The 10302-nt window shown below is 36.9% G+C and overlaps 1 protein-coding gene across 3 annotated transcripts in view; it reads right to left on the bottom strand.

The window, feature by feature from the left end:
• Window positions 1-673: 673 nt before the first annotated feature.
• NDFIP1 (Nedd4 family interacting protein 1) overlaps window positions 674-10302 on the bottom strand; it is a 66755-nt gene continuing 57126 nt past the window's right edge. Inside the window, exons 7-8 of one of the 3 annotated variants that reach the window (XM_072400900.1) lie at window positions 9332-9437; window positions 674-8519 (exon numbers count right to left, since the gene is read on the bottom strand). In XM_072400900.1, the coding sequence (XP_072257001.1) occupies window positions 9334-9437 (104 nt within the window). In that variant the 3' untranslated portion in view covers window positions 674-8519; window positions 9332-9333. Of the gene's footprint in view, window positions 8551-9331; window positions 9438-10302 lie in introns of all 3 variants that reach the window. The other 2 variants (XM_072400899.1, XM_072400898.1) reach the window with 2 other exon arrangements.

Genomic DNA, 10302 nt, shown 5'->3' with positions numbered 1-10302 from the left:
TTGGTCCCCAAGTTTACTACCAAAATATGCAAGATATGCTTGTTTCACAAATTCTGTAATGTTGCTTCTGTTTTTGCTGGAATAGTCACCACAAATGTAGCAAAATACATTAGGGTCATTTAAACAACTTCTTCTTGAAAAACTCATATTTTTGTAAAAAAAGAAAATCTATATATATATATATATAAAATCAGATGTATGTATGTATGTGTTTTTGTGTGTTCCACTATCACTCGAAAACGTATGGAGACATTTTAACCAAACTTGCTATACATATGACTGAGACTCCTGTGAGTGCACCAGTCATCTTTGTACGGCGCTGTGCTATATATCAGAGCTATATTTGTATGTATGTATGTATGTGTGTGTATGTCATCACTCGAAAATGCATGGAGACATTTCAACCAAACTTGCCATACATATGATTGAGACTCATGAGTGCACCAGTCATCTTTGTACAGCGCTGTGCTATATGTCAGAGCTATATTTGGTGATTACTAGGAAATGCATGGGGACATTTCAACCAAACTTGCTATGTTCCACTATCACTCGGAAACGCATCAAGGCATTTAAACCAAACTTGCTAGACATGACTCAGACTCATGTGAGTCCACTGCGAAAACGTAAGGCAATTGGTCGAGTGCAATCAAAATAAAAAAAAGAAACAACATCGTAGACAAGAAAATCACTATAGCTTTATTTGATTCCTTTTCCTGTATAATATAGGATTGCAATAAATAAATACCCGGGCAACTCCGGGTAATCAGCTAGTGTATGAATAAAAGGAAGGCAAATGAAAGTTTCATGAAAATAATGCTACATTTAATATATAAAATGCAAAACATTGGTGTAAATAAAGATTGCTAATATGCTGTGTTAACATTTGTTGTTGGTAAAATTGTCTATTCCGATTCCTGTATCACAAGAACTAGAGCCAATTCAATTAAACTAATGTCATTTCTGGATTCAGCAGACCTGAAATACACTAGATATATTGAAAAGTTCTTGGCAAGTGAAAAATTTTTTATTTTTTTTAGTTGTGTTATTAAATAAGTATAAAGCATAATTTATCCACTGATACATTTTAAGGTATAAACAGACATTGATTGTTGCTGTAGATTTTAATCCTGCAGAGATCTTCACAATAAAGCAAAATTTATACAGATGTGTATTCCTAAATACATTCCAAGTTTCCGGGAAGATAACTGCTGCCCTAGATGACTTTATCTGCTCAAGCTAAGCCATGGAAATTATAAGCAGGTGCGGCTTCCTGAAAACACTCTATTGAGATACCAAAAATACACAAGACACAAACGAAGCAGGAAGACAAATAAAGTTAAGACAACATAGCTTTCAGGTCTCTGCAATGGCTCCGAAAGGTATCCAGTTGGTACAAAAAGCCTTGTGACCTTTGTTAACGGCTTCTATGAGCAAACACAGCCTCCAGGTGTAAAAGACACCTTGGCTATGCAAACCAAAATAACATACTCTCACTAGGCGGAGTATATGAAATACATTCTGGGGAGCTGCTCAGCTGATCAAATTGTTTTTCATTTTTTACTCGCAAAGATAGGTGTGTGCCAGGGTTTATTTTTCACAACAACAAGCCCTGGCTAGGAGGCCATTGTTAGCATTTAAAAGCACACGCATGGCATAGCAGCTTAGGCACAACAGAGGGGTGGGTCAGCATACAAACTTACAGCACCAGCTTGACAATATTTAGTGAGTCCTATAGTATGACATGGTTTTATGCAAGATATTCAAGAGAACATCATCCCATACAAAGTTTAGTATGATGGACATTTGAAACACAATATAACACATATACAACTATTTTCTTTCACTGAACATAAAGGGACATCTTGGTACCAGAAATGCTGTAGTTTGTGAACATTTATTTGCTGTCTGCCCATATAAATGTACCAGATCCACCAATATTTTGGTACTAAAGGAAGGAGTTACATACTGCTTGAGACTATTTCAGTTAGTAGGTAAAAATACAAGAAATAGCCCGGCAGTGAAAGCTAACACAGTTTCAATGCTAAACAATTGCCTATTGTCTAAGTTTGTAATTTAATAATGACTCAATTTTTTACTTGGAGTTTTTTTTATTAAATTCCTAAGCTACTGATAGTGACACAGTACACAAGAAAAGGCATTCTGAAGTTTTGGTGCGGTTGGCAGGACACCTTTTATAACAGCATCAAAACCACAAGTCAACTGTAAGAAACTTACCTGTCCTGCGAGCCCGTGGCGTCCCTGGGGATCCCAGCCGCAGAGGGAGGCGCCGCTGTAGCAGGCAGCATGGCCGAAGCTGCTGCTCTGCTCGCAGCATGTCTCTCTCTACAGGCGGAGGGATCCGTCCTGGCCAAACTACCATTCGACCAGGAGGCATCCCTTGCATCTCTATGGACGTGGTTACAGAAACTCCTGTTCTCAGCACTCCTTTGGATGTACAAAGTAGTGCACGTCCTAGGGGTGCTGTGGAAGGAGTGCGCGCGCTACCATGCGTGCCTCTTGTACCCCCCGAGGACGTGGCATAGTTAGTTTGAACTCCCTGCGGCCAATCGGATTCAGTTACTGTCCAATCAAATGGCGCCAGGTGGCGCAAGGTCATTGGTCACTCTGGCCATTTAAGGAGAGCCTGTTCTGTACACCATTGCCCGCTATAAGCCTCTGTGAACATAGTGTGCTTGGGTGTGTCCTTGTATTGGTTTATGCTAATCCCATTTGTCATTTCCATAGCGACCTGGTCTGAACCTGACTCTTGCCTCAACTCTGCCTGCCCTGACCTCGGATTGGTAATGACCATTCTTGTCTGCTCCCTGCCCTGACCTTGGATTGTTCCTGACCTGCCTTTGCCTTACCCTCCTGTACTTTGCTTATTTGGACTTAACCCTTGTCGTCCTTTATGACATTAATAAAACGTGATAGAAGGATATCTGGAGTTGGTTGTGGTTTGTGTGCCCAGGCGCATTACATCAACTTAAGTCACAGTTTTGATGTGGTTTTATTCCTAATTGACTACTTACCACCCCTTTCCAACAAAAAACTTTTTATTGCAAGATCTGATGTGTGTCTCTTGTAACTGTTTCCACTAATCAAACACTCTGCAAGGTCTGTTCCAATTTTCCAAAGAAAAACATCTAATATTAAATATCAACCAAACGAACTTTTCAGAATAAAAAATATTGCATCAATCTATGTTTAGTTGTTTATTTATAAGCCTTGGAGTAGGAGAGCAGGTGTACATATATCAGAAAAGTAAAAGTTTGTGTGTCCTAATATGTTGCCCCTTTATTTTCCATGCCATGCTATGCCATGTTTACAGACATTTAAGTACATAATAGAGTGTCTGATGCCTGTTTTTTTTATATATGTATATATATAACACCATAAAGGAATAGGATAACACTGCATATTGGTAATTATAGGAGCTAATTACACTAGTAAAATCTATATAATGCAGTAACATAGTAAAATTAGCCGTTTGTCAAGTTAGGATGGTAGCACTGTTTTGAATATATTACAGTAGCAAGACAGAACTAATACTATGAACAATAACTGCGCATGCGTGAGATCAGCATTTCATTCCCTTAGTGGAAAAAATGCCTCTTCTGTGAATTCCCGAGATCGAATATTGCACTTGAAAAATAAAAAAAAACTAACACATTTTTTCTTTACATTTAGGGTTTTCTACCCATTTATGTAAAGTAAAAATGTAGAGTTTAGGTTCGCTTTAACAATCATTGTGACATTTTAGGTCAGCACAGGGTTCACATGACTATTTCCTGCAAATTATTATTCTGAACGATAATATTTACAAAGCACTGTACCCTCTTCCCCAAGAGAAAAGAAAGTTTTAGCTTTTACATAAAATATTTACCAATTCAAAAACATATGTTTGAAAGCTAAGGGGACCTGGTATTTCAGTTCACAAATCTATTGCTAGGTGGCAGGATATCTCCATTTTCAAGTAAGAAGTGTACTCTCAGCATTGCTACATAAGTGACATTTATTAATGTTCTGCTATATTTACATTTTTAACATAGTAAAACTTTAAAGTGATTTGCCAGTTGGCAAGTAAAAGGTGCATATCAGTCTACACAAAATGCAAAGATTCGGCTTACACAGTTGAAAAGCACAAGAAAGTTGAAAAGCACAAGTAAGTACAAGTATTTAATGGACCCACCCAAACCACAGCAGACAACCCATCCCTATTGTTTACAGGAAAAAATACAGTTCATTACTTTTCAGGTTAACAGAACAGATAAAGTTCCAATGTGCAGGTTGAAGTAGTTAAGTCCCAGGGACAGCAGAATGTGCAGTAAAGAGTTATTGAACAGTAAAAGACGTTCATTGTACACCCTGGGCTTATTTATTTACCAGACAAAACATACAAAATTTCATCTAATTTTACCTCTTTGACCATGGGAAAAGCTACAAAAATGATGATATATAACGTTAATGGTAAAAAGAAAATCTTTAAAAAGGGCATCTCAGTACACTCCCATTTTAGCTTTACATTACTGTCATTTGCAATAGTGAAATCTGATATTATAAAGTGACCATTTATATGCAGTGATGCTTTTGATATATCACTATATCTGAATAGTCAGACTAGTATTAGGGATCCTGATAAAGAAGACAAATGTAAATCTCTGTTTCCTAAATGGGATTTCCCCTTTTAAGTCTATACATTCACTAAGGACCAAATTACAAGGATTTCATTAATCCATTGGAAACGAGCAGGTTGTATTAACCGATTACCTGTGCCAATCTTTAACTTCTGTGCCTCTTGTATTTAGGGTCCAGGCTGTAAATTCAGCCTAGACTGAAGTTGGCAATACGCCCCTATTTCACTTTGCACAAGTCCTAACTCTTTAATAAAGGTGGTACTTGCAATTCATCAATATTGTTACTGTTGACATTATAAAGGCTTGCAAAAGTTTCCTTTACAGACGTTTCTGTAATATTATTATTACACATTTATTACTACAATGGGCATAAATACAGTTAGGTCCATAAATATTTGGACAGAGACGTTTTTCTAATTTTGGTTCTGTACATTACCACAATTTATTTTAAATGAAACAACTCTTTCAGCTTTGAAACAACTCTTTCAGCTTTGTTTCAGTGGGTTGAAGAAAAAGATTGCATAAAAATGTGAGGAACTAAAGCCTTTTTTTAACACAATCATTTCATTTCAGGGGCTCAAAAGTAATTGGACAATTGACTCAAAGGCTATTTCATGGCCTGGTGTGGGCAATTCCCTTGGTATGTCATTATCAATTAAGAAGGTATAGAGTTGATTTGGGGGGGGGGGAGGTTGCTTGTATGTGGAAGATTTTGCTGTGAACATACAACATGCGGTCAAAAGAGCTCCATGCAGGTGAAACAAGCCATCCTTAAGCTGCAAAAACAGAAAAAACACCCATCTGAGTAACTGCTATATTATTAGGAATGGCAAAATCCACAGTTTGATACATCATGAGAAAGAAACAAAGCACTGGTGAACTCAGCAACGCCAAAAGACCTGGACGTCCACCAAAGACAGCAGTGGTGGATGATCACAGAATCCTTTCCATGCTGAAGAGAAACACCTTCACAACAGCCAACCAACAGTTCATGATTCAAAGCATACCACATCATCTGTAAAACATGGCGGAGGCAGTGTGATGGCTTGGGCCAAAGCAACCCAGGATTTTAAGAAAGCAAAGAAATGAAATATTCTTAAATGGCCAAGTCAGTCACATGAACTGAACCCAATTGAGCATGCATTTTACTTGTTGAAGACTAAACTTTGGACAGAAAGGCCCACAAACAAACAACAACTGAAAGCCACTGCAGTAAAGGCCTGGCAGAGCATTAAAAAAGGAGGAAACCCAGCATCTGGTGATGTCCATGAAGTCAAGACTACAGGCTGTCATTGTCAGCAAAGGGTTTTCAACCAAGTATTAGAAATGAACATTTTATTTTCAGCTTTTTAATTAGTCCAAATACTTTTGAGTCCCTGAAATGAAGTGCTTGTGCTAAAAAAGGCTTTAGTTCCTCACATTTTTATGCAATCTCTTGTTAAACCCACTGAATTAAAGCTGAAAGTCTGCAGTTCAACTGCATTTAAATTGTTTCATTTAAAATTATTGTGTATTATTGTGTATTGTGTAAAAATATGTACAGAACCAAAATTAGAAAAAAGTTTCCACTAATCAAACACTCTGTCCAAATATTTATGGACCTAACTGTAAATATACAGCACAGAATGCATCTGGGCCATAATTTGGCTACATGCTCACTACAGTTTACCAAACCAGTTTCATTTATGTGTTAACCATTAAGCAACAAACAGTATGTATGGAATCATTTGCAATGATTGTACCATATTTTAGAAGCAGTTTGGTTAAATGTAAACTCTCACAGAAGCCCATTTTATTGACACTTTAGGATTATTGTTTTACTACTTTGCAACTAAAAAATTGAAAGGTTTTTGTTTTTTGAAACTTTCACCTTCAACAAAAAAAATTTCCATTCGTGCTTTAATAATAATCAGTTAATGAGATTACTGTGGCCCACACTACTACACTAAAGTTTAGAGGTGTATCACAAACACACAAATCATTTCCCAACTGACAATTCTTCATGAGGTGAAAAAATGATTTGATGCTTTGTAGAACTCTCACACAGGGCAACCTTTAATGCAGAGAGCAATCCATGGGTCTGCTTACACTCTAGTGTTGCCTTCTATCTGTTACAATCACCAAAGCTTTTTTTTTCCAGTTAACCAGACAGGAATATCTATCTTGTCCTACAATTGCAGCATTTAGTGAGTGCTAGTATAGGTGCAGTCACATACACATAACACAATAGGATCTATCTATCAGCAGTAAAATCAAGTATACCAATCGTTAGTTTTGGATACAGCAGTAAAGGGCTAAACCCATGTCAGGTTTCTATTTTGCAACCCATATCCCCATGCATGAAATTTACTATTTGTCTTGGATGCCACAGTACTAGCTTCAAGATAAAAATCAAAGCTATGACCAGAGCTTTAATAGAAGGAAAACCTTCTAATGGAAACACCTAATACAGTGACAACAGTCTAAGAGGTTTGCTCATTATGTTGGAGAAATTTCCTATCATTTCCTGTTCTTTCCACGGGAAATAAAATAAAATATGCCAAAATTGGCACATATAGCAAGAAGGGGTTTAACCATTCCTTACTCCATCCAAAGAAGATATTAGATTTTAGATATGATTATTACTGCCTTAAACTATGTAAATAAAAATGCATTTATTTTCTTTTACAGGTAGTCCACAAGTTTAGGACATCCAACATATGGGCCATTCCCAGATATAAATGGGCTTCCCTGTTTGTTCGTTCGTTCAGAGGCTTGATGGGGGGCAGGGGGCAGTTTGCATTACTTACAAAAGAAAACTTTTGCTAAACACAGCTGAGACTGAACTCTTCTGCAACCTCTTGTAACTCTTTAATGACCAAGACAAACTCTGCAGTTGTTTCTTTTTGCATATCAAAGCACAACTTGCTCCAGTAGTTAATTAATGTCTGGGCTCCATAAAAGTTTTTTTCCTTGCTTTGTTTGTGATTTACTCACAGTGAGGAAATTATACCGTGACACCACGGTGCCTAAAAAAATGTTGAGATAAACATCTGTCCTAATTGCATTTATTGAAATAATGTACCTGTTCGAACTTCCATACTAATTCAACTTGATAACAAACCTACAGTCCCTATCTCTTATGTAACTCTAGATTGTAAGCTCTTTGGGGAGGGTCCTCTCCTCCTGTGTCACTGTCTGTATTCTTCTGTCATTTGCAACCCTAATTTAATGTACAGTGCTGCGTAATATATTGGCACAATATAAATCCTGTTATAATAATAAAAATAATAACTCGAGGACTACCTGTACTGTTACTTTTTTCAGTAACCCATTCATAGTTTAAAATATTCAAATTTCAGAAAATTCTTATGAGAGGAAACTAATTATAAATTTACAGATAGGTAACAGAAACAGTAAATATAATAATAATAATATCTGAAGCATTGACAAATCTTCCCCAAAGCAGAACACAATACAATGCACAAAAATGTCAATTCGGCAGTCAAATGAAGAGATCGGGACAACAGATTGAAATGACAGTGCCCTCTTTTGGCAGACAGGATACAGTTCAACGTTCTTTTTTTGTTTTACTAACAAAATATAAGGCTTTATTAGTACCCCACAAACTTAATTGCGATAGCTTTAATTTAAACAGTAGCCACTAATGATTCCAGAATAATAATAAAACATATTTCTGCAAGTACTATTCAAAATTTACACCTAAAAACAAAGAAATGCTTATTTTCTTCTTCAAATGTAATTTTTCTTTTTTGTCTCCGTCTTTATAACTCATTTTATCTCTAACAAAGCAGGTATTTTTATTTTCCCTTCTGTGTTTGAAACTTTGAGTCTCTTCCTGCAGCTGTCCATGCAGTCTGTCCACATGTCCACAAGGAAGTTCTGCAGAGGCAGGAAGGCAAGGACCAAACAACTAAATAAAAAAAATATATATATATATTTACACCATTGAAAAGGCAGATATACTGTATGTCATTTAAATATGCTGGATACACTGTCTAGGTCACTGTGTTGCGACTGAAAAAAAAAATGTCACAAAATGTAGCATTATAAAATACTAAATCACACACCTACAACACCGAGTAACCCGGAACACCAAAACTGCTAAAAGTATGGTTTCCCAGCAGACTTGAGGGTGCAGGAACATTTGGCAGCACAGGCACCAGTTCCTACATACAAAGTTAGATACCTTAGCTTAGCTGAACACCAGTGCTCAATCAAGTAAACAGTGGGGCAAATGGAAGAGATAAGCATTGATGTTAGGATTTTGTTTTCTTTTTACACTGCCCAATCAACTGTAACCTCTGACATCACTCAGCTGGTGGGTAGAGGGTCCTCCCACAGAACTGTTGCCTGATACAGTAGTCCATGGAAATCTGTGTTATCAATCTCCTAGATTGTAAACTCTTCCAGGCAGGGTTCTCCCCTCCTGTGTCACTGTCTGTATTCGTCTGTCATTTGCAACCCCTAATAATGTACAGCACTGCATAATATGCTGGCGTTATACAAATCCTGTTTATTATTATTACTATTATAGTATATATAATAAACATTAACTATAAGTGTTTGCTGTACTAAAAATGAGATGTTGTCATTAAGTCATCCTCACAGGTAAAGAAGCCCCACTAACCACTAATGTAATGACACTGACTACAAGTTCCAATCATACCCTTTGTTACTAACTATTGTCTTACCTTTAATAAATAAAGAGAACCCTGGTTCTTGGGAGAGAGGAAAAGTTATCTGGCATCTTCCGAACCTTTGCGTAATTAATGAAGCCTCTGAGAAACAGAAGGAATCCTAAAAAAATGAAACAATATGTGAGAACTGACATACAATTGGCCTTGATCACTACTCATCTGTAAGGTGTCTTGTATGGGTAAACACACCCAAAACTAAGCACCCATAAGCTCCAGAGAGATCATAGATAACTGGAGGACTGGCTATCACTTAGAAAAAGCTACTAGCTGGCTTTTAGAAACCATTAACACTACCTAAAGCGTACCTAAATTAGGGGGCGGTGCAAAAACAAACAAGGTAAGGGGATTTTTTTTTTGTTTTGGCTACTTTTGAGTTTACTAAAAAAAAAAAAAAAATGCCTAGTTTGAAGTGACAGAATTCCATTAAAGATTTCCATCACCAAATAGAAGGTGAATAGTGATTTGAAAGCCACAAGAAAGCTGCTTGAAATGCACTAAAAGTTTTTCTAATTCTAGTTACATTTTGCTGTTGAAACTCTTCTTTAGAAAGAATAAGGTCTGCATGCTTGTCCTAAAGCCACTGGATCGGTACAACAGGCAGATTTTCCAGATCATAGTTCAAAGCCTCCCTTTTCCCCTTACCACTTTTTTTTTTTAGGTTTTAGATATAATAGGAAGGAGTTACATTTTTTTGATATTTCGACTTTTGTCTGTGACCCCACCAGGAGATTTTTTCCCTAACTCTGTAGCTTTAAAGCCCAAACAAACTCAAACTCTTCCTAACACTTCTAAAAATGTGTTTTTGACTACACCCCGAGAGGAACTAAGGAGGGAATGAGGGCAAAATTAGCTACTAGCCTCTCTGATCCATCTCATTTTATCAAAAATAAAACAGATTGAAGTTGGTACTACAGTAAATAGATAACAGCACATCTAGTAGTGGTGGGGAGGGAAACGCAGGAAGG

This window comes from Pyxicephalus adspersus, chromosome 2, assembly GCF_032062135.1.
Source record: "Pyxicephalus adspersus chromosome 2, UCB_Pads_2.0, whole genome shotgun sequence".
NCBI lineage: Eukaryota > Metazoa > Chordata > Amphibia > Anura > Pyxicephalidae > Pyxicephalus > Pyxicephalus adspersus.
The sequence above is the reverse complement of the archived record's forward strand: the minus strand, read 5'-3'. Positions and strand labels throughout refer to the sequence as shown.